The 23,429-nt window shown below is 57.3% G+C and overlaps 2 protein-coding genes and 1 long non-coding RNA gene across 6 annotated transcripts in view; 1 reads left to right on the top strand and 2 right to left on the bottom strand.

The window, feature by feature from the left end:
* The window catches only part of CLK3 (CDC like kinase 3), a 14,576-nt gene extending 13,634 nt beyond the window's left edge, over positions 1-942 (bottom strand). The window contains exon 1 of the mRNA XM_029951909.1: positions 919-942. The gene's annotated coding sequence lies outside the window, so the exon portion shown is untranslated. The remainder of the gene's footprint in view (positions 1-918) is intronic.
* LOC115301906 overlaps positions 1-4,369 on the top strand; it is a 7,675-nt gene extending 3,306 nt beyond the window's left edge. For both annotated transcript variants that reach the window (XR_003913350.1, XR_003913349.1), the window contains 2 exons: positions 1,963-2,037; positions 3,920-4,369. This is a non-coding gene — a long non-coding RNA (uncharacterized LOC115301906). The remainder of the gene's footprint in view (positions 1-1,962; positions 2,038-3,919) is intronic.
* A 14,858-nt stretch (positions 4,370-19,227) lies between these two features.
* ARID3B (AT-rich interaction domain 3B) overlaps positions 19,228-23,429 on the bottom strand; it is a 57,529-nt gene continuing 53,327 nt past the window's right edge. For 2 of the 3 annotated variants that reach the window (XM_029951382.1, XM_029951383.1), the window contains exon 9: positions 19,228-21,764. In XM_029951382.1, coding sequence (XP_029807242.1) covers positions 21,601-21,764 — 164 coding nt within the window. In that variant the 3' untranslated portion in view covers positions 19,228-21,600. The remainder of the gene's footprint in view (positions 21,765-23,429) is intronic. The other variant, XR_003913127.1, reaches the window with a different exon arrangement.

Raw genomic sequence — 23,429 nt, 5'->3', positions numbered from 1 at the left:
CCCAGGATCCGGCTGCGGCTAGGCCCCACTCCCCACTCCGAGCGCCTCTTCCGCTTCCGGCTCCGGCCTCCGCCCGCGGCGGCCCCGCCCCTCGCGTGACGCAGCCGTCGCCAGTCCTCTCTCGACCTCGCTCTGTGGCCTGGTCGCTCTAGCCCCGGACTCGAAGGCACTGGAGGACCCGCCTTTGCCGCCCCGGTCCGGGCGACGGCAGTGGAGACTGGTTCCGGGAGGGCAGAGGGGACGTCCCCGACCGCGGCCCGCCCCGCGCCGTGTAGCGACGCACGTAGGCCCTAGGGCAAGGGTGCCATCCCGCCCTTCGGGAGCTGGGAGCCGAGGGCTGAGCTCCGACCCGGCCGGGGGCCCGCCTGTGCCCGCCATCCCTTTCCTGCGCTCGGGGAAGCGGGCATTGTTTCTCTATCGCTTCAGTGAAAGTCTGATGGGCCTTGAGCGTCCGCTTGGCCCCAGAACCCCGGAGGGCGCCAAAGATGATGGAGACCTGTGTCCCGAAATTCGGGAAGGCGGTCGTGACTCTCATTTTGTGGAAGCAAATGAGACCTTATTCTGTTTTTTGTGTGTGGCGGACTGGGCGGGGAGGGGGTTAAAGACATGCGGCACGCCCACGTTCCCAAGTGCATGCAGTGCAGGTTCGCTGAAGATACCCGAGAGCCACGTCGGCGAGGCTTCTGGAAGAACGGGGTCTGGGGGAAAGGGAGTCTCGTTTTCCCTGAGCGGCGCAGTAAGCGGACTCGCACTGTGTCTCAGCTAATAAACCCCCGCTAAAGGAAAGCCCGCGCCCGGTCGCGGTAAGACCCCGCGGGCCTTTTCTCCCGCAGCACTCGACTCCCTCCTTGGCCGAGATCTGGAGGATGGGATCGCTGAAGCCCCGCCCCTGATGAGGGCGGGATGACGAGACCTCACTTTTCCACAGGAGAAAACCGAAGTCTGGTCCTTTGTGGAGACCTCACGGTTTGTGAGAGTTCGCGCTCCAGGGCCCTCGCCGGCGTCGCCCGGCCAAGCCAGAGGCAGCGGCCCCTCACTGCCCACACCCCACCCCCGGGCCTGAGCCGCATGGTGCCCCGCCTCTCCGGGACGGCTCCGTGAGGGCTGGCAGCCCGCCTTCCCTCCAGGCCGCGCCCGCTCCCCAGTAAGCGCTGGGCTCACCCCGTGATGAGAGGCGTCGTGGCCCCGCCCCCGCAGGCGCCTTGCTTGCAGAGCCACGCCCCCCGGAGGCGCGGCAGTTCCCCTAATCTTTAGTCTCCGGGTTTCCCTTAAACTGGCGTCCGACGGCGTGGCTCGAGGGGCTGTTTAATACCCCCCAATTCTCCGTTAGCTGCACCCTCCCCCCTTTCGAAGTGAACCCCTGAAGCTGGGGAAACGGAAGGCATGCTGCGCTAACGCAGCCTCAAGAACGACTCCCGGTCCCCAACTAAATGCACACGCCCCCCAGTACAGAAATTCAGGAGGTCCTTCGATTGTGCTGTGGGTGACCGAGAGCCCGGTTGTCCCCGCTCCCTTAAGGTTCTGCCTCAGGGGCCGGAGGCAAAGAGTTGCCATTCTTGCCCAGCCCCCGTGCTTGGCCGGCGGCCGAGGTGTCATCTAGGGTTTCATCCACTCAGACGAGGTGAATGGACTCTGTGCCTCCTTCCTCTATCGCGTCGCGTTGCTGCGGTTTCGAGTCCTGGAAGCCAGCACCGCGTGGGCAGCTGAGGGTGTAGGAGCTGAGAGGGAGACTTCGGTCTCCAGCCCTGCTTTGGGAGCCAGGCTCTTAATGGTTAAGTCGGCCCACCTTCCCATATTGGGAACCCAGGAGCTCTGCCTCCCGGTAAAGAAGCCAATCTCATTTTCCCAAATGGAATAGAAGCCATCTCCCAGCCCCTTCTCCAAAATCTGCAGTTCAATACCTGTCCGGTGCCTCAGATTCTACCATTAGGGCTTCGTTTTTTGGTCTTTTTGTTCCTGAAGGAAACTCACACATAGAAGAAAAAGAGGCAGAGTATCGGGCACTTGGAAAAAGATCTCGCCCGAAGTGGAGTAAAGGTAACTCTCCCACCCCACCCTCCCACCTCATTCCTCCAGTGCTGGAAGGCTGAGATTCTGGGAGCTCTTGGCTGGGAAGCTCACGAAGTGGGTCATTTCCAGGAGTCTTGCTCCACATCCTCTGCCTCTCAAGGACCAGCCTCTTTCCCCAGACCTCTACCCTTGTGCCCAAGTCTTTTCCTGTGTGGGCTGAGAAATACAGCGTGGTTCAAGGGCTCCAGGGAGATGCCCCTGCCCTGCTCCCTGCCATGCACAGCAACCAACTCCTGACCCTCTTGATCTCTCTTTTGCCCTACTGGGCTCCCAGCTCAGCTTGCTGGCCCCTCCAGGCCCCAGCTCCTCTGATCCCCTCCTTGTCCTGCCACCCTTGCTCTCTCCTGACTGCCACATCCTTCTTTGTCTTCTCTGGGGCCGTTAATTCACCTTTGAGCCTCAGCTCCAGGGTCACCCATCTGGAAAGCCTTCCTGGGCTCCCCTTCCCTGTGCTCCCACAGCATTGAGGGCCATGCCTTCCTCTGCACAGGCTCTGCAAGTTCAACATCTGGCCTGTGCCACTCCCTCCTCCAGCAGACACAAGACCTTCCACCACAAAGCCAGGCGGAGTTTGGGTTCTCAGTAAGCGCTGGGGGCTACCGTCGGAAGCTCCTGTTTTTAGTGGGGAGACTAAGCACCCAACCAGAGAGGAGTTGTGGGTGCTCCCCAGGGCCTGGGAGACTGGGGTGGTGGCCAGTCCTCCTAGTCCACTTTGGAGAAGCCTGGTGTGGTGTCTGCTGGTGAAGAGACTGCTCCAAAGGGGCTGCAAGAACATGGGTCTGGAGTAGGGAGAGGAGAGCATCGGAGGTATCTGAGGGGAGAGGGCTGGTGGGCGGTAGTGCCATCCTGAGCAGGGGGTGGGTCTGGGAATGTGAGGAGTGACCATGTCCCTCAGGGAGTGGGGGAGCTCAGCCCAGTGCTGCTGTCCTCAGTGGGTATCCCCTCCCTGGAGCAGGGTGCCTGGTGCCCAGGGGTATGTGTTGGGAGACAGTTCTAGGACTCTGAAGCCCAGATCCTGGAGGTGATGTGGCTGGACATGGGCATAATGACAAGTGGAGTGTGCAGCCCCTATCTATGTACCCCACGAGGCCCCTTACCAAACTGGTGGGGCCTGGGGCTGAGGGCCCCCCATCTTACAGATGAGGCTATAGAAGTCAAAGAAGGCACTGAAGAGGTAACCTGGTTGAAGGGCTCTGACCCCCACATTAGAGCTGTGCCCCAGATATTCTCCTGTCCATTTCCAGACTCTCACACTGGAGAGGGGAACAGCACAGGTGGGGGAGTGTGGGCCCAGTTCGCACGAAAGCCCTTCATGACCTGGGGCAATGGATGACCCCTTCTGAGCTTCAGTGCCCCCTGCGCAGGATGGAGAGTGCTAGAAGAGCTTGGTTGTTCAGCAGGTGGCCAGGCCATGGTCAGCACCACAGCTCATAGAAGCTGTTGGAACTGAAAACTGTTTGGAGGGGTTGTGGCTGGTGTTTATTTGTAGTCTGAATCATCAGGGAAAATCCTAGGCCAAGTGATTGGGGCTGACAGGTATAGGTGCACGCTCAGCCCCAGGCCTCAGTTTCCATATCTGAAGAGGGGTCTCAGAAGCTGGTGCCCTGGGAAGGAGGGCTGCCCCAGCTCCAGGGTCTCCCATCGGTCCTGCTCTCAGGACCCATGCTGAGGCAGAGCCCCGTGGACCTGATGCCTGGCCCCTTCTGCTTTCCCTGGCACTCCTGTCACTTCTGGCCACTGGACTGTGCCTGCTCACCAGGCCCCACTGAAGGGTGTGAGTGAGTGTGGGGAAGGTGGGCACAGCAGCACCTGAGGCCCAGGCTGAAGCTTGCCTCCTCTTTCCTGGCAGGTACTCAGACAGAGCCCTGGAGCAGGACTGGGGGCCCGCAAAGGAGGCCCTGGAGCAGGACTGGGGGCCCGCAGAGGAGGCCCTGTGGCTCTGGCTGCGGGCAGCGCTGGAGGCCCTGTTGAGAAAGTGCAGGTGCCGCAGCCAGAGCGGGGTGAGCTGGGACTCTGCAGGGCCCTGTGTGAGCTCCTCGCTCCTCGCTCCGGAGCACAAAGTGAGGCTCCCATCCTTCTCTCCCTGGTCTTTCTTGCTTGTCTGCAGCCCCAGGGAGGTCCCCTGAGGTAGAAAATACTCTTCCCAGGCCGAGAGCTCTCCACTACTCAGGGCTGCTTGCCCACATTGGGGGTCACGTTCTCAGGAAGAAGGCTGTCAAGGCCTGGGACATCATCCAAAGGAGACAGGAACCAAGCCCCCAACAGAGTTGCTGTGAATAATATCATTTCTGTGACGGTGCCCCTGGAGGTGTGCAGTGCATTGCCTGGTGTGGCTGCGGGCAGTGGATGGAGGCAAGGGAAGGGCCAGGGTCCCTGTGACCTACCCACCCCTCCAGAGAGTCAGAGGGAGGGAAGCAACTGGTGTTAGCTCAGTGGATAGAAAAGTTTCTAGGGCCGAGTTGCCCCTGGTGAAAGCTGCAATCCCCAGGGAGTGAGGAAGGTGAAGGTTCGTGCAAGCCAAAGATTCTAGGGGAGGCCCCCAGAACCTCTGCCCCTTGCAAGGGTGTGGGCAACACCACCCTGTGATGGCCTAGGTTCCTAAGCTTTTAGTGACCTGATGGTCTCAGCCCACAGCTGACCCTCCGAGAGCTCCTGCTCCCTACCATGCTGGGGGTGACCCCGGGGACCCACCTGTCTGCTCCTGCCTCCCAGCTCTCTAGCATTCCATGACAGCGTTCCTCCTCTTCTTGCTGGAGTTCCAAAGCCATCAGCAGCTGGGGTGGAGAGGTGATGTCTCAGTCCAGCTGGAGGTGGAGGATTACATGTCCGGAGCCTGTAGTGGTAACGGCACCCCCTCAGAGCTGGGGGTGGGGCACAGTCCCATGTGTTTGTGCTGGCCTAGCAGCTGGGCCCTTGGCTGGGCTTATCACAGTAGTGGAGCAGGCAGGGCCTTGTGGAGTCTGCCTGCTTTATCAAAACCTGCAGGCGCTGCCGTGCCTGGGGACAGGGATGGCCCTCTTCAGGGGCTCTGTGCTGTCCTCCACCCTCCGCGAGGCAAATGGGCCACCCGGAGCAGGCAAGGCACCAGATGCAGGCATCCCAGGGACAGCAGTGGAGAAGGCCAGACCAGGACACACAAGACAAGTCAGGGTGCCTGGTCATGGGTGAAGGGCACAGTGGCAGAGGAAGGGCAAGATCCTGCTACTGCAGACGGACACGGAAAAAGTCCAGCTATGTTTGGACCAGAGGATCCAACGGCCCCTCAGCCCAGAGCTCTCCTTAAAGTGGGCGCATGGCAGGGCCCTGAACACTGGCCCTGCCTTAGTCTTTATTCCTCAGGCAGCAGCTGGCAAAGGAAGGCAGTGCGAAGGTTTCTGTTTAGTTCAGAGAGGGACCCCTCCTCCTGCCAACATTTGGGAAGACCCTGCCGTCACCCAGCATCCGGGGTCAGATGGGAAAACAAAGCCCAGAGGGTAAGGGAAGACTTTGTTCAGGCTCCAAACAGTGTAGTCTGGAGGCCGTGAGGAGACCTCAGGATACTGCATCGAGTGGACTGTGGGGCCAGGACGAGAGCTGGGATGGGGACAGGGCCTGGGCACTTTAGGGCCTGGAGAGAGTCTTGATGGGGGCAGCTGAGCCCCCTGCCCAGGCTCAGGACACAACCATTCTGCAGGAGCAGCTGCTGATGCTCAGCCAGGTGGCCCAGGTGGCTGGCAGGATCGGCCCTGCAGGGAACCCAGGGCACCAGTGGAGCCAGCCTGTACCCACCTGTGCCAGCGGGGCAGAGAAGCAGGGGAGTCTAGGCCCTGTCCTTGGGGGATTCCAAAGTTGGGTGGGGGACTCTAGGGACATCATGGAAGAGAATGTCCAAGCAGCACCGACTGGAGCGGGGCCTCCACACGGCACAACTCCAGCATGCGCCTTCTGCACTGTGGCCCCTTTGGCGAGGTGCAGCTTGCCTTAGCCCGTCTGGTCCAGAATTAAAGCCTGGAGTTTGGAGAAGCGCCTGTGGGCTGGGGAGGTCAGAGGAGGCCTCTTGGAGGAGTTGAGTCCCAGAGGATGAGGGGAGCAAGGGCTCTGGAAGGAGGGGGCTGCGTGGGAAGAGGCCCGGTGGCTAGCCTGAGCAGACAGAGCCCAGCCAGGTGAGCCCCACAGCCCCAGTGGAGACTGAGCTGTGAGTGGGGGCAGAGGGGGTCTTCACAAGTGAACAGAAGATTCTTGGAAAAGCTGGGCAAAACCCCCCAGCGACGGGTGGTCTGCTCAGAGCAGCTGTAGCCACAGCCTCTAGGAGAGCACATGGTGGTGGAGGGCCCTGTACAGGCCCCCAGGCAGAATGCCAGGCCTGCATGCGGAGAGGGTGGTGTGGCTAACAGCACTGGGGTGCTCCCTGGAGGCCCGGCAATTGTCCAGATTGTCCAAGCTGGAATGGGTGTCCTGTTCTCACACTGGGTGAGATGGCCCTGTGGGCGGGAGGTGGGCCAGCCTCTGTCCCCAAACCCCGAATCATATGGCCGAAGCCAGACTCCCTTCCCCAGGTGTTAACTCTCCCCTTTTAGGGGAGCACATGGGAAATCTTTGAGCTTCAACAAGTCCTGTCTCTGCCACGCATGGCCAAACCCCTTCTGCTGGCCCAGGGCCAGGCTGGGGGGAGGCAAGCTGACCTTAGCTGCTGGGCTTAAGTCAGGATGCTTGGGAGTGGAAGTGCCCAGGACAGAGGGTCTGTGTGTGTAGGGACCACAGGGAGGCGTCTCTGCCCTAGTCCCCATCCCAGCCAGTAAGACAGCATGAGGACATCCATGCAACTTGGAAAAAAACATTGGAAATGGGTTGGGGGCAATCTGGGGTCCATGCTGTGTCCATTGCTACTAGCACACTCCACATCCAGGAGGTGCCAGTGCCCCTAAGGAGAGTGCTAGAAGAGGGAGAATCACATCCCAGGCTTCAAGAAAAGGTGGCTGAGTGCTGGAAGGCACTCCCACACCAAGTGGTAGTTGCCCTGAAATTTAAAGAACTGCAGAGACTCTAGAAAGAGAGACCGAGGCCTGCTCTCCCCAGGTGGGTGCTCTCGGTCTACCTTCCTCTCCTTCCCCACCTGCCCCCCCTCATTCTCTTCCCCACTGCCCAGTCTTTCCTACTGCGAGCCAGTGTCTTCCTGGCCCTTAGGCTGCCTCCTAGCTTTACCCTACACTTCCTTCCCTTCTGCTTCTTCCTCATTAGCTCCATCCACCCACCCACCCATCCTTCTTTCCATCTCCCATTCATTCAGCATACGTTCCCTGAGTGCCCACTACTTATCTGGCCCTCTTCTGTGTACAGAAGAACCAAAGACAGATCAGACCACTCCTTGTCCCCAAAAGCTTATGGTTTGGGCCCACACAGTCATCAAGTGGACAATTACAATTTACTATGTCTGATGAGGAGAGGGGTGCCCAGGTGGCTCAGCTGTTGAGCATTTGACTCTTGGTTTTGGCTCAGGTCATGATCTCACAGTTTGTGGGTTCAAGCCCTGTGTCAGGCTCTATGTAGACAGCGTGGAGTTTGTTGGGATTCTCTCTCCCTCTCTCACTGCCCCTCCCCTGCTTGCTCTCTACCTTTCTCTCTCAAAAATAAATAAATCAACATTTAAAAATATGTCTGGGGCACCTGGGTGGTTCAGTTGGTTAAATGTCCAACTTCAGCTCAGGTCATGATTTTGTGGTCCGTGAGTTTGAGCCCCGCATGAGGCTCTGAGCTGTCAGCACAGAGCTTGCTTTGGATTCTGTGTCTCCCTCTTAGCCCATCCCCCACTCTCAAAAATAAACTAAAAAATTTTTTTTAGGGGCACCTGGGTGGCTCAGTCAGTTAAGCATCTGACTTCAGCTCAGATCATGATCTCACAGTTCATGAGTTGAGGTCCCACATCAGGCTCTCTGCTGTGAGCTCAGAACCTGGAGCCTGTTTCATATTCTGTGTCTCCCTCTCTCTGCCCCTCTCCCACTCGTGCTCTATCTCTCTCTCTCAAATATAAATAAACATTAAAAAAAAACAAAAATAGGATAAAAAAATTTTTAAGTGTCTGATGAGGGGTAAGGCACTGAGGTAGTTGGGGAGGGGGGCAATAGGTACGTAAATCCTCCCCATCAAGGGGGTTTCTGAGCCTCTGAACCATCACTGAAGATGAACTGGGCATCCTCAGTGATGGAAGAAAGGGCATTTCAGCAAGAGAAACGGGCACATGCAAAGGCCCAGAGAGGAGAGATGTGGAGGTGGCAGGGTTGAGAACGGTCCCTACCCTGATGAGGAGTAGAGAGGGCAAGGGGGTGAAACATGGAACGGGGGCCAGGGCAAGGGCTTGAGTCCTGGGCTGTGTCCACCAGACTTCAAGTCCAGTTTGGTGACTGCCTCCTCCCGGCCAGTGACCTCCGTTAGTCTCTAGGGCAAAGTATACATGCACAAGCAGACAGATTGGGGGACACTCCCCACCCACTGAGGTACACATTAGACACTCACCCAGAGACACGCACATGTTCCCAGATGTGTGCACACAGAGAGACACACAGAGGCAGCCTGGAGGCCCAGGGATGTGAACTGCAGGAACCCCAGTTGGGGGGTGGCTCATCTGCTGATCCAGCTGGAAGGAACGTGCGAGCGGGTCTCGTCAGCAGTGCTTAGCTTGCCTTGGGCCTCATGAAAGGTGGCATCGGTCTAAATTGGTGTCTCTCAAACTGAGGTTCAAAGCTTTGCTCCGAGAGGGCTGTTAGCGCCTCAAGGAAGCAAATTTTCAGTGATCGTCTGCAACTGGGCATTTGCACAGAAAGAAACCTCAGGGGTTTTTTTGTTTTTTTTTTTTTCCTGTTTATCAACCCAGACCCTGAGGGTCGGACGTTGTCTCCTCCGGGCCTGGAGAGACACTACTCTTTATGGGGTGTGTACCCCAGGCAGGATGGGGGCCTGTGGTAGACAATGCCAGTGAGAAAGCAGGGCACATGGTGACTGAGGGCTGGGACCTCTGGGCAGATTCAGGCGCCGGGAAGGCAGTAGTGCGGAGCCAGCCCTGCAAAAGCAGCATGCAAACAAGTCGTAAACCAGGGTCTGCTAGGGCCACAACCATAGGGCCTTCCAGTCCTTTGCTTCTCAGGGACTGCCCAAGCCATGTCTGTCTCCCCAGTCCCTAGGGAGGCCCGGCCCTGACTCACCTTCTGTGAGCAAGTGGGTGCCCCACGCCCTGCACCTGTCCAGGGAGGGTGACCTAGAATTCCACCCTGGGTCATGGGCAGCAATCCTGTGGGGAGCCCAGACAGGCCAAGTCACGGCAGGCCCGGGGCTCTCAGGGAGACTGGGCAACATCTGGCTGGCAGGAAGGTGCAGGGGGGCCCCCCGGGGCCTCCAGCACACTCCACCTCCAGTCTCACCCCCAACCTCAAGCTCCTTCCACCCTGAACCCTCTCCTGGTCTCTACCTCAGTCTCTCTTCCTCTGCTCACCCAGGATTCTGTGCTCATTGCCGTCCCCAAATTAGTGGTTAAGATTGTGCACTCCAGAGCCTGAGTACTGGGCTCGGATCCCGCCTCCACAGTGTACTTGCTACCTGACCTTGGGCAAGTTACTCTACCTCTCTGGGCTTCATCTGTAAAGAAAAACAAAAACCATGCACAGTTATGGCAAGAGGGTTACATTGGACACGCGTGTAAAAGGTTCAGAGCTGGGTGGGATGCAGTCAGAAAATGTTCGCTTCTATGACTACACACTTCACCTGCTCGCTGGAGAGGCTGCTTTCAGGCGAAAATCCCCTTTTCCAAAGGACCACAAGGAGGGGCGGGGCTTAAGCAGCAGACACTTCCTGTCTCAGCTCTAGAGGCTGGCAGTCTGAGTTCAGGGTGCCACAGGGGTGGTTTCTCCCGAGGGCTGTGAGGGGATTCTGTTCCTGCCTCTCCCCAGGCTTCCGGTGGCTGCTGGCAGTCCCCGATGTACCTTGGCTTGTAGGCCCATCACCTCCGTGCTCACAAGGCGCTCTCCCTGTGCAGTGTATTGATTACCTCTGTAAAGACCTTATCTCTAAGGTCACATTCTGACCGTTACTAGGGGTTAGAACACAAACAGCTCAAACCTCCCAGTTCAAATCCTGCTACCTTCCTGTGGGGTTGGGTTGGGTGTGACTTGAGATCTTGCAGACCCAGCTGTTCTGTCTTCTTTCTCCCCAAATTTAGCACCCGGACCCTGACACAGATGCAGAAAGGATGGAGGGGCTGCTGTGTGGAGGGGTGGGCACTGTTCAGTGAGCCCCCAGGCAGCAGGTCCACATCCGGGTGGGAGACACAGGATGGGGGCCAGGCTGGAGATCTGGCTCCTGTCTGCAGGCCAGGCCCCGCCCAGACCCAAGAGCCCCTGGGTGAGTGTTTGTGGCAAAGAGGATGGGGTGGGGGTCGCTGGCAGCGACACAGCGAGATGCAGACCCTAGAGAAGGAACACAGCTGGGTGGCTGGCTGCCAGGATCTACAGGTGGCAGGAGGCGAGGAGCAGGAGGCTCCTGAGGTTGGGATGATATGGGGGCCCGTCGGGGATTGGGGACCCCAAGGAACCCTTCTTGATGACCCTAGAGTCTTTCCTAAACCTGAAATTAGGGATCTGGTGCAAAAGAGTGGGACGCTCAGGCTCTGCTAGTCACCAGCCACTTCCTCTCAAGAGGTCTCAGTCTCCCTATTTTATTTAAAACATTTTTTTACATTTATTTATTTTTGAGAGACAGAAGAGGCAGAGCACAAGTGGGGGAGGGGCAGGGAGAGAGAAACAGAATCCAAAGCAGGCTCCAGGCTCTGAGCCATCAGCACAGAGCCCGATGTGGGGCTTGAACCCCTGAAACTGTGAGATCATGACCTGAGCCGAAGCCGGATGCTTAACCAACTGAGCCCCCCAGGCGCCCCTCCCTGTCTGTTTAAAGAGTCCCAAACTCCCTGCCCTGGCCCCTGTCAAGGAAGGGGGGTGGGGGCCTGGGCAGCCCATCTGTCCACAAATGGACAAGAGCCTAATACTCCTGGCCGAGCTGGTGGCTAGGGAGCTCCAGGAATTTGGGGGCCACTGACACCAAAACCTGCAGGGCCAGAGGCCCTCAGGTCAGCATGGCCTGGGCCTGCCCACACCCCAGAATGAGCACGAGAACCTGGACAGTCCATCCAGCCTAGAAGGGAGGCCAGCTGTCTCAGAGTCCCAGCTGCCCACCTTCTTCCCACAGGGGTAGCTCCAGGAGGGGCCCCAGGCCAGCTCTCAGGGTCTGCATGTGGAAGGTGGGCTCCCCACCCTGTGGAAGTCTGGGGACCAGATTGCCACCTACTGAGTGGGCACCAGTCAAGCCCACTTCTCTCGGCCTCCAGCCACACAGCCTGTGGGGGAGGCCACTGTGCAACCTTCCCTGGGCCTCTCAGGCAGCAGAGCTCCTAAGAACACAGATGGGGTGGTGGCCTGGTGGCCCTTGCTGTCTCGGCTCAGGTCTCCATCTGTACACTGGGAGTGGTGTTGGCAGCACTCAGGGCTTCTGAGCCCCAGGAGTCCTATGACCCTGTTCTGTGTACCCACTGGATCACTGTTCCTGGGTTGCACTCTCTCCAGCTTTTAAGAACTAGGCCGTTTCTGGTTGGGAAGCGGGGGTGGGGAGAAAAAAAAAAAAAAAAGAACTAGGCCGATACCCCAGCCGAGAGGCCCATTCACCTTGGTTGGGCTAACGATTTTAGATCGGGGTGGGGATGCAGGTGCGGGTCTGGCTGTCCCCAAGAGGCCCCAGGAGCTGCTAGAGCCGAGGACCACAGAGGAGCCAGAGGGTTGTTGAGGGTGGGCCCCACCAGAGGTGGAGGGGAGAGCTCAGGGGCAGGCAGGGCAGGAGATGAGAGCTGGCTTGGGGCCCTGGCCGACCTCCCTCAGGTGGGGGCAGGGCTAGAGATAGGGCCTCCCAAGCAGAGGACAAGGCTCTGATAATACCACCGTGGGCCCTTGTGACTAGGGACCAGAGGAGCTGAGACCAAGGCCACCGGGGAGGGGAAGGGAGGGAGGGGAGGTGCCCAGCTTGTTGGAACCCCTTGAGTCAGAATCAGGGTGTTTTCACTGAGGGCCAAGAGCAGAGCCTAGATCCACCCTAGGCTGGAGCCCCAGGCGGCCCTGCCCTTGTACTGTTGCAGGGGGGCCCTGGGAGGAGCCCAGGCCCACAGGGCAGGCTCACCAATCAATGCAAAGCAAGGACACCAGGGCTAAGTGCACAGGGACCCCATGCAGGGACACCGAGGAGGATCTGGAGATGGAGAGGGTTTGGAGACCTGGCCTGTCCTCGGGAAGCCCTCAGGCTGAGCAGCATAGCCGCATGGGGAGCACTGAGGGAGTATCACCCATTCATATTTTTGGATTCAGGAGAATTTGTAGTCACCTCTACAGTGTGGAGAAGCCGACAGAGGCTGTCCTGCTCCCTCCTCCAAATGTTCTACCCTCATCTCCCCGCCCCTGACAGCTATTCTGCCCCATGTTTGGGTCAAGGCAGAGTCTCAGGCAGCCCCCCGCCCCCAGAGAACCAGGGTGGGGTGATGTCCTAAAGCACCAGGTCAGGGTAGGAGCCAGTGACTCCCTCTCCCTGCCCCCCATTCCCAGACTTCCCTGGAGGAGGGAGACTTGGAGTTGGTCCAGATGCAAGCTGGGCTCCAGAAACTCTGGTCCCCGGAGGGTGCCCAGAACCAAGTGCTCAGCACCCCTCTGCCTCTGTGCCTCTGCCAGACCTGCATGCCCGGGGGGACCTGTGGTCCCCCGTGCCCAATCCCCAAGGCCACTGACCAGCCCTCCCCAGACTCAGTCAAATCCCTCCCAACCTCTCACTGCCCCCCAGAGCGCTCAGGCCCTAGAATATGCTCCCTGTCTTTCTGCCCTCCTCCCCAAGGTAGGAGAGAGACTCGCTGAGAAGCTGAGGCCGGAAGAGCAGCTGAGGGCTCTGAGCTGGTGGGAAAGCAAGGAGCAAGGAGTGAGGGGCACCCGGACCCGAGGGCTCTGCGGGGAGGAAGCCCCTTCCTTCACAGAGAGTCTCACAGCTCTTCCTCTTCCCGTGAGGATTTGGGGTAGATGGGAGAAGGCATTTAAAGACATGCTAAGAGGGTCCCAGGGGGGACACTGCTGGGCCTGGAACTTGATGTATCTCCTGGTCTGCCTTCTCTTCCCTGAGGAGGGGAGCACTGGGAAGAAGCAGAAGGGGGAAGGGGGCATGGCTGGGTGGGCTCTGGAGACACAGGGATTGCGACATCTGGGTTCCTGGGCCTGGGGTCATGGATGGAAGGAGACTGGCCTTCTTATGCTCAAGTCACCTCCACCACTGACCAGCTCAGTGAGCATGAGCAAGTCTGCCTTCTCTAGGCCTCAGTTTCCTCATTTATAAAATGGGGATACTACCTATCTCACCTATCTAAAAGGATGATGTGATGATGACACGAGACAGTGCACCTTGCACAGTGCCTGGGCCCCCTGAGTTTCCCTATACCTGGGGTACTAAAGTCATAAAACCATGGAGGTGTGCCCCAGACCACCTGCATATAGGGCTTTAGTCACAAAGTCTATTTATCCAGTATTCTCTCAACAAGGCATTATTTGCGTTTAATACATTCAGGAGACGACGTGAGCCGCCAGTGATAGACAATGTAGTACATTCCACGGCCTGGACCAGCTACTGCTTTATGCTGATGGTGGTCCTCATCTTTATGACCCTGTGTGCAGGAGCTTGATAGGGTGGGGACTTCTATCTTTTGTCTCAACTTCTCTCTGGGGATGCCCAAAGAACAGGGTCATATCTGCCAGTGGGACCTGGGAGACTCCAAGAGTTCCGACTGTCAGGCTGAGAACTGTGTCCCCAGGGGGAGCAGCGGTGCAGCTCGGAGCACCGAGGGCTCCCGCACTGGGATGGCAGGAGCCTCCGGTCATCTCTCCACCCCTGAAGGTGACATCTGGGGACTCCCTAGAGGACCAGGTAGAGTGCCCCCCTGCCTCCCTGTGTGATCCAGACCCTGTTCCTCTCTCTGCCTTTGTTTCCCCATCTGCAAGCCGGAGGTGGAGGCGGGGGGGGGGGGGACAGAGGCACAAAGGGTCCTTCCAGCTTGGGCCGTTGGCAATTCTGAATGGATTCCTCAGCTGGCCTCCCTTTCCCTGGATAGAACCGGAGCTACTCCATACCTGGTCACCTGCCCTGCCTCTGTGCCCTCTCTGGTCAGCTTCTGGTTCATCTGTCCCCAGATGTCAGCCATAGCCACAAGAACCATGGAGGAGAGGAGCATCTGAGAAACGGTGGCAGCTGGGACAGTGGCCCGGCTTGGGGAGGAAGGTGGTGTGGACACTGAGGCCCAGAGCCAGCAGGGTACAGATTTATAGCCTTGCTCTGCCATACAAGAGATTGAAGTCAGCCCTTTGTTCCCTGTGAGCTGACAGCAGACTGTCCGGCCTCTGGAACCAAGGGTGGGCAAGGACTCCCCTGGGGAGAGCAAAGGCCCCTGTGGTTAGGCCTTTAGCCACCCCTCAGCTAGTGTTTCTGTCAGGCCTGTGGCATGGGACCTGTCATAGGTGGTTGCAGTCAGAAGCCTCCCTGTCCCCTGCCTGAAATAGGGCCTGAAATGCCCATGTCAGTATGAGATTCCTGCCTCTTAGTAGACAAGGCTGCCTGCCCTTTCCCAGGGGGACCCTGTGGCTGGAAGTAGAGCTGGGCAGAGAGTGGCCAGTGGGGTGCTGAGGTCCTTAGGAGGCTTGGTTGGTCCATTCACTGCCCAGTCCTAGCAGAAGAATGACCACAGCCTTTTGTCTTACTGGTGAAGGCCTTGGGTACTGGGCTTTAGATGCTTCAAAGTGAGTTTTGATTCATTTGTGCCTCAGCTCACTCTGTAGTCCCTATTTCACAGGGAACTTGCCCAGACAAGGCAGTAATGTGCCCAAAGTCACAGCAAAATGGCATCTAAGCTCCCTGGTCCTTTAACCTATTCCAGGAAAGTAGTTTCTCGTTTCTGAGTTTGATGCAATGGCCATCTTCAAAGGCCACAGGCAAGGGTGGCTTAGAGTTGCCCCCCCTTGAGGTTATCTGGCCATTTTTCTCTTTCTGAACTTCCTTCCCCACCCTGCTGTGTGCTTCCTTCCAGCTCCATCAGCTGGGCCACGTGCTTCCAGAACCTTTCTCAGCTCCGTAACTGGATATTCCCTCCATCTACTAACTTTAGCAGAGTTTTGCAGTAGAGGACTCTGGCAGGATGGAAGGACAGATCATCCCTCAGATCGTTTCTCCAGCATCATCTCTTGCAAAATGTTCTCTGCTCGCCCTGCCATTCACACCGCTGCTGTGGGACCTGCAGAGTTCTCAGCTGATGGGTGCTGAGCTCAACAGAGCCAGTGGCCCTGATCACTAGACTTGAGACAAAACTGTAGTCGCTCAGGGCTGAAGGAACTGTTCACTTCCTTGGTTTTCATGGTGGGAAAAGCTGGATTTCAGTGAAAGCAAATGGAGCCAACAGTACCCAGGACGTGGAATTGGGATGGAGAGACTTTAGCTCATCCCAGGAGGTCTCTTGCATGGAGAAGACATAAACTTGACCTTTAGGATGGTCATCTCATGTTGCTCTGTGGCCAGGGCAGCATAGTGAGCTGGTCTTCAGAAGGAAAGGAGTACCTTCCAGGGCAGCGCTTGCCGAGCCGTTTCAGGTCCCGCAAACTCCGAAAATAAATCTTTCTCCTTTCTGCTGGTGGTTTGGAACTCCCTGCCAGGACGCGTCCCCCGTGTGCTCCAAACCAGAGCGCTGCCCTCCCGGGGGCCCCTTCCTTTAGGCACCCACCCTCCAGCCGCTCACTCCCTCAGGCCGGCTCCTGTTTGCTTCCTGAGACAGATGGCCACCCCACCCCACCAGCCCCTTGGCCTTCTTGTCTGTCCGTGTCCCAGCTGCCGCTGGGCTTTGTACCTCTCTATCTCCAAGCGCAGCAAGATCCCCACTCGTCCCGGTCCTGCTTTTCTGGTCAGTTCCTTCTTCCTTTCCCTCCAATGGGAATTCCAATCTCAGAAGCCGCAAGCCACCTTTACGGGCAGAGACATCCCCTGCAAAGGCGCAGTAGGCTTCCGTGCTTCCCTCCCTGCGCCCCGTCCCCTCGCCTCCATTGGCTATGCGGAAGGCACGTGGCCATGACTGGCCAATGAGGTGGGGGGAGGTTGCGGGGCGGAGCCGGGAAGAATAGTCCGGGAGAACCTTGGAGCCTCCCGGGGCTGTCAGGTGATTCCCGGCAAGGGAGACAGCGGAATGGACACTTGGGACCACCAGACAGCCCCTCCAACTTCTGCTTCTTTCTGTCACTGTGCTGGGTCGCCCCTGCCCATTTAAGGGAGGCACTTGCAGAAGAGTTTAGGACACTTGATAGAGTCCAAGGTCACGGTCTAGTGAATGGCCTATCTATGGGCTCACACAGATCTCACAGATCTATGTGACCTGGAGCACATCTCTGCTCTTCAGTTTTTTCATCCGTAAAATGAACGAAGTTACTGCCTCAAAGGGGTGTGGGTGGAGTGGAAACGAGAGTGTGGGTACAGAATCCTTAGTACTTGCTGGGAGAGCAAACTCAGGGCTCTGTAGCTACTGATTTAGAACCCCTGCCACTCTTCTCACTAGCTATAGGACCTCAGGCTAGTTACTCACCTTCTCTGTTCCTCAGTTTCCTCATCTGTAAAATGGAATCATGGCCCTGTCTCATAAATGTGTAGAGGATTCGAGGAGCGAGTTAATACAGAGAACTTAAACAGCATTGATAATTTCATAGCCAAGTGAAACTACCATCAGTGCTGTCAGGTCTCCTGGAGTACACGTGCAGTTCCTCTGGGGTACAAATCGAGAATTGCATATGCCACTTTACTAGGTAATGCCTAGTAGTCCAAAGTGGTACACTAATTTACACTCCCCCAGCAGTCTACAAGAGTTCCCATTGCTCCCCATCCTTGCCGAGACTTGGTATTATTCCAAAGTTTGTGCCAATCTGATCGTGTGGAATGGGTTTCTGTGCATTTCCCTGAGGTCCAGCCATTTGTATTCTGTAAAACAGCTGCTCATGACTTTGCCTCCTCTCTCCAATCCCCCCCTTTTTGTTTTGCTTTTAACAATAAGAACTCACTCACACACACACACACACACACACACACACACACACACACATTCTGGCTTTTAGTTTGCGTTGCAAGTGTCTTCTCTTGGTTTTTTTTTTTTTTTTTAAGCTTATTTATTTTGAGAGAGAGAGAGAGAGAGCACAAGCAGGGGAGGAGCAGAGAGAGAGGAAAGAGAATCCAGAGAATCCAAAGCAGGTTCTGTGCCATCAGTGCAGAGCCCAAGACGGGGCTCAGACTCACTAACTTTGAGATCATGATCTGAGCCGAATTCAAGAGTCGGATGCTTAACCAACTGATCCACCCAGGGGATCCTCCCAGTTTGTCTTTTTAAATACCAGTATCTTTTTTTTTTTTTACTCTTTATGAGAGAGAGAGAGAGAGAGAGAGAGAGAGAGAGAGAGAGAGAGAGAGAGAGAGAGAGGAGAGAGAGAGAAATATCCCAAGCAGGCTTCACACTGTCAGCATGGAGCCAGATGCGGAGCTCAAACTCACAAACCTGTGAGATCATGATCTGAGTCAGATGCTTAACCTACTGAGCCACCCAGGTGCTCCGAAAGACCAGTATCGTTTGATAAACTCTTTTGGAGGGTCTAGTTGGAGAAATCCTTCCCTTTCTCAAGGTCTTGAAGATATTCTCCTGTATGTCTTCTGCTAATTTGAACTGGGATGGAATTGCAAGGCCTGGGGCCTTGTTCTTCCTAGATTCTCCACATCTGTCGGGAGCCTTTCTCATCTCATTCCCCCTGCAGTCACGATGCACCATTTCCACCCCAGAGGTCTCTAGACCCTGCTTCTCCTCACATCCCGACGCCCTCATGGGCTAGGCCCGCTGCCCCTTTATGTGGCAGTCCCCTGCTCTGTCACAGGAAGCTGTGAGGTGTGATACCAACTACGGGTTACCAGTTATTAAAGTACTAGGGGCGTCTGGCTGGCCCAGTCAGTGGAGCATGTGGCTCTTCATCTCAGGGTTGCGGGTTTGAGCCCCTCGTTGGGTGTAGAGAGTACTTAAAAAAAAAATCTTTTAAAAAAGGACTAAAGGACCAGTCATTTCTTTCAAAAGGTGTTTAGAAACCAGTGAGAGGCTCTGAGGTCACTTTCGTTTGCTAGCACTTAAAATGGCAGAGGTCTCCAACTGCCCACCTCGAAGGACTGCACGGCCTGGCGAGCTGCGCGGTTATGGAGGGCAGCTACAAATCCCCCGTGCTTTTCCACTCTGCCCACTTCTGGTTTCACCAAAACTGGGCTGTAGCCATATGGGCATCATGGCGGGAAAAAAGTCTGAGCACTCAGTCTAGGTCCGAGTTCCAGTGGGGCGTCCCAGAAGTCTATGCCCAGCGTGTCCTCTGACTCCAGGATGACCTTTCCAGAAATGCCTCTTTTTAAACCTACGTCCTAATGCTCAGAGGATGGTGCCCAAATCCCTTGGCCTGGGATCCACCCTGGACCCAGCCGTACTTCCCCCCATTCCCCACCCCTCTGACCCTGGGTTCTGGCCACAATTCCCCAAGGACGGGTAGGCTGAGGCCACCAAGTTTCCACGGATCCGTTCCGCTGCTGAGTACGCTCTTCCTCACATCTCCAGTCGGCAATCTCACTCTTCCAGCTGAAAGGTCACCGCCTCTGGGAGGCTCTCCAGAGGTGCCCTAGTGAGCTGCTCCGGCCATCTGCCATAGGCAGCTTACTGTCCCAGTCATGCCGCATCCTGATTTTTGGCTGTGTGCGCCTCCCCAACAAGGCTGTGAACTCCATAAGCACAGGGACCACACTTACTCAGCAGGAGCTAAAAGGGAGGTGGTCCCCTGGCCCTGTGCCTGCCAGGACACTGATGCGGGACCACCAGAGAGGGCCCTGGTGCTCAGGCAACACCCGGGGTTACCCAGACAGGCCGAGAGCGAGCACTCTGGGGAACGCACCTGCAGTAAAGGGTAGAAGGCTCAGGAAAACCCAGGGATCCGGAGGAGCAGGTTTTACTCTCAGGGCTCTCGCCCTCTCCTGTCCTGCTCACTGCCCATGGGGAGCACCACCGAAAGCATCTGCGACGCCTACTTGTGTGAAGAGGTAGAGGTTTATTGAAATATAAACATTCGAGAACATGTAAGATAGAAAATAACCACAACATATACAGAGACTTGCTGCAAGAGGACATCTGAGGTATTTATCCACTGCCTAGGCTACCCATGTGCTAGCACATTTTCCTGGTCAGAGTACACAGATGGGGGAGGAGGGGAGGGGACAAAGCGGCCCTGGCCGACCACCTGCCCTGTGGCCCACAGGACTGCACCTTCAGGGAAAGCTTCCCTTGCCCAGGGCCCCGTTCCTGGGGCACCTGCTGGCATCTCCGACTCTTGGGCTTCCAGGCTGAGAGCCTGCTGTGGTCCTGGAGGGCAGCGAGGGCTTGCTGAGGGCAAGGCTAGGCAAGCTGCCTGGGAAAGGGGAGAGGATCCAGTGACCAGAAAGCCACAGTGCACTGTCCCTGTGTCCATCCTTCGTGACCAAACCCCTGAGAAAGACACACTGGCCAAATGTCGCGACACTTTTGAGTGGGCCCAGCGCCAGCCAACCGGGCCCCTCCTGGCACCGGATCCCAGATGCCCTTCTCTGCCTAGCGCCTGCGCTTACCTGGTGGGTAAGGCGGGAAGGCTCCTGAGGCCAGAAGAGGGTCAGGCCCCGGTGGGTGGGGCTGTGTGTGTGTGTGTGTGTGTGTGTATGTAGGTAGGTATGTATAAGGCTGGGGAGGGAGCGAGCAGACGCCGGCCGGCAGAGCTGCAGCCTACCAGGCTGAGGTAGCTGTTTTGTGCTCCAGCTTTTGCTTTCCCTTTCCTTTCACAGACAGGGCCGAGTGCTAGCCATGCGACAGCTCAGGCCGGCCTGGTCTGTCACCACCGCAGCCGATGACGTCACAGTAAGTGGTGTTCTGTGAGCTCTGCAGAATGTACTCAGCCAGAGGCAAGTCTGCTGTGACAATCACCCCATCTTTCCAATACGGGAGCCACCTGCTCCAGCCCAGGGGCCTGGGGGAGGAAGGAGCTCACAGCTTCCCCTTATCCCGGGGAGGTGGGGGGGGCTCAGCCTCTACAAGGCCCAGGGCCACCCCAGCCCGCCCCTGCCCTGAGGTGGCAATGCTGAGGGAAGGGGAGCCCTTCTGTCCCCACCCTGGGGACCTGGAGGTAGGGGTGTGGGACGTGCCCTGCTCCAGCGGGAAGTGGGTCAGGAACCATCTCCAGAACCGTGTGGTTTCAGGACCCACTCTGCATGAGCCAGAGCTCCCGGCGCCCCCCCACCTCCCCTGCCACTGTGATCCCTGAGTCATCTCTCCTGCCTGCCTCCCCGCCTCGTCACTGGGGTCTGAACGAAGGGCCAGAGGGGCTGGGGTACCAAATGTTTGCTCGGCTTTAGGGGTGATCTGCTTTCATTTCTTTGGTGCTACAATAACAACAATAAAAATTAAACAAAAAGCAAAACACATATTAAAAAAGATTTCGGAGATGCAAATACTTCCTGAAGAATCAAACATCAACAATTACAAATCTGAGGTATTTCAATGAACCTGACATCAGCAGGTTTGGGGATGTTGGGGCTGAGGTGGCCCCATGAGAAGGGAAGGCCCAAGGGACAAGTGGGCTGTTCCTGGGAGAGGTGGCCAAAGGGCGAGTGAGAGCGTGAGGTGTGTGGGGGCCAGACGAGGGTCAGTGTGGAAGTTGGTGCCAGGGCCTGCCTGGGCAGCCCCCTGATGCTCTGCCTCTCCCTCAGCAGGAACCCAGTAAGCTCTGGGACCCAAGGACTGCCCTCGTGTGTCCTTCCCTGGGACCATTAAAAGAGGGACATGGGGCCCTGAGGACAGCATCAAGACTTGAATTCGAGGGACCCACAGCCCTGGAACCAAACGTGGTAGACAGAGTGGGCGGGAGGGCCCAGTCCCATGCTCAGCAGAGAAGGGCCACGAAGGCATCATCTTGGCCCCTAACAGCCCCAACATGGGAGTTAAAGATTGAAGGGCTGAGCAGGGGAAGAGGCCAGTGACCCCAGAGTCACCCAGAAGACAGGGAAAGGGAAATAAATTAAGGGGAAGGACTCTGGCGGGCCTCCAGCCCTGTGCCGGCTTACAGATTGTCGATACACTGTGCCCGGGATGGGAGGTGGCCTGGGAACCCCGGAGGAAGCTGGATGCCCACAGACCCCGCCCAGTTCTCCAGTACAATCCCTGATTGGACAACGCTGCCCTGTCCTGCCCCTCTCCCTCTCCCCGTCCCCACAGTACAGCAGGACCTGAACGGAGCCCAGACAGACGGACATGTCCAAACTCTCAACATGTGGCCAAATGGTGTTGGACGTGGGCTCCGAGAGATGAGGTAAATTCTGAGCATCAACCTCCTGCACTCTCGACAGGAGAGCGGGGTGCGAGGAGTGGGGTCCTGCCCTTCAGAGGGACCAGCTGGTGGAGGGCTCAGCGCTGGGGGTGCCCCGGGACGAGGTAGGACTGGGTGAGCAGTGAGAGCTGCTGCTGCCGCTGGCGCTGCTGCCCATGCTCTGGGGAGCGGACCCCGAGATGAGGTGGACCATGGGCTTCTGGGCAAACAGCACACCTGGGGGGGAAACGAGCATGAGCAGAAGCAGAGACACAGGCGGGTGCACTCTGTCCCTACCACGGGTGCCCAGCCCTGTGCAAGGCTCCATTCCGGACACTGTGCTAGCCGTTGACCGGAGTCCCGAGCACGGTCCTGCCTCGGGTGCCAACAGGCCGGCCAGGGGGCAGAGAGGGAAACCGTGATTTTGATGAGATGTAACCAGTGCTTTACGGGTGCGGCTCCCTCCTCTGGGGGCTTGTAGGAACAAAGAGAAAGCGGTGGAAGCCAGGGGCAAGTCGGTCAGGGAAGGCTCAGGGAGAGAGCATGCCTGGGCCATCAGAAAGAGTGGTGGAAGAGCCGGAGCAGGGAGGTGGCAACGTGCTGGAGGCTGGCACAGCAGGTGAGGCCGGACAGACGGGAGGATGAGGGAAAGGAGGCCTGTGTGCCTCTTAGGATGCAGGTGTCACCCTGTAGGGGTCATGAAGGCCCTGGAGCTTTTAGGAAGGGGAAGGACACTATAGGATATGTGTTTTAAAACCACTCTCCACGGGGCTGGAACAGGGGCGATGGAGGCCCACAAGGAAAGAGAGGCCCAAACCAGGGCAGCGGTGCTGTGAGGTGGCAGAAGAGCGGAGAGAGCTGAGGAACGGGGTCTGTCAGTTCTGGGGGTGAGGACAGAGGTGAGGGGCTCTCAGGAATGACTTCTCAGCTCGCGGCCTGTGTGACTTGCACACCCACTAAGAAATGGCACAGGTGGGGTAAGGGTGAGGCAGGTGAGGCCTGGGGTGCCTTCACCTCCCTTCTGACTGTCCCCCTGCTGTGAGGAGCCATTATCTCCCCCTTTCCAGACACTGATCTCTTCCTTCCCTGCTTTCTCCATGGACCCACTCGCTCCCAACCCCCAGTCCTCTTAGACCGTCAGGCACCACCAGATGGCACAGGGCACTTAGGCCTTGCTTACTGTCTCGGGGTCTCCTCGAGGGACCCCCTGTGTTAGGCTGGGACTTCTTGTGGCCTCCAAAGCACCGGTCATGTGACCGGTGAGGTGGTGTGGCATCACTGCCTCTCTGCGAGCTGCTTCCAGGAACTCTGTCCCCTCGCTGGTCGCAACCCTGATGCCGGCAGCTGGTGGCCCAGCAGAGATTCGGAGCATGAGGCCGCAGGGTGGTGTCCCCAGAACAGGGGCAACAGCGTGATGGAAGGTGTAGCTTTAAAGCCCCTGTTCTGGGCACCTCCCAGGCCTCTGTGGCTAGTGTGCCCGGGCTCAGCAAGCCGCGTTCAGGGAGAGTCGGCTGGGCTGGTTCCCAAATTCACCCCTGACCCCAAAGAAATGGGAGCGGGTGAAGGACTGGTTTCCAGCAGTTGAGAAGACTTGGAAGAGATGCTAACCCAACCGGCCCACAAACTCCTGCCCAACTAGACCTGAGAGTGGTAACTGGAAAGGACTGGGCGGAATCCTAACAACAGGGGCTGATTTCTGCCGCACCCAGATTCCTTTGCCTGCATGTCAGTCCCTGGTCCATTTTCTTTCTCTCTTTTTTTTTCTTTCTTTTTTTTTTAATTGTTTTTTAAAGTCTTTTATTTATTTTTGAGAGACAGAGAGAGACAGTGTGAGCAAGGGAGGGTCAGAGAGAGATGGAGACACAGAATCTGAAGCAGGCTCCAGGCTCTGAGCTAGCTGTC

This window comes from Suricata suricatta, chromosome 9, assembly GCF_006229205.1.
Source record: "Suricata suricatta isolate VVHF042 chromosome 9, meerkat_22Aug2017_6uvM2_HiC, whole genome shotgun sequence".
In the NCBI taxonomy this organism is placed as follows: Eukaryota; Metazoa; Chordata; class Mammalia; order Carnivora; family Herpestidae; genus Suricata; species Suricata suricatta.
This window is presented reverse-complemented; position numbering and strand designations above follow the sequence as displayed.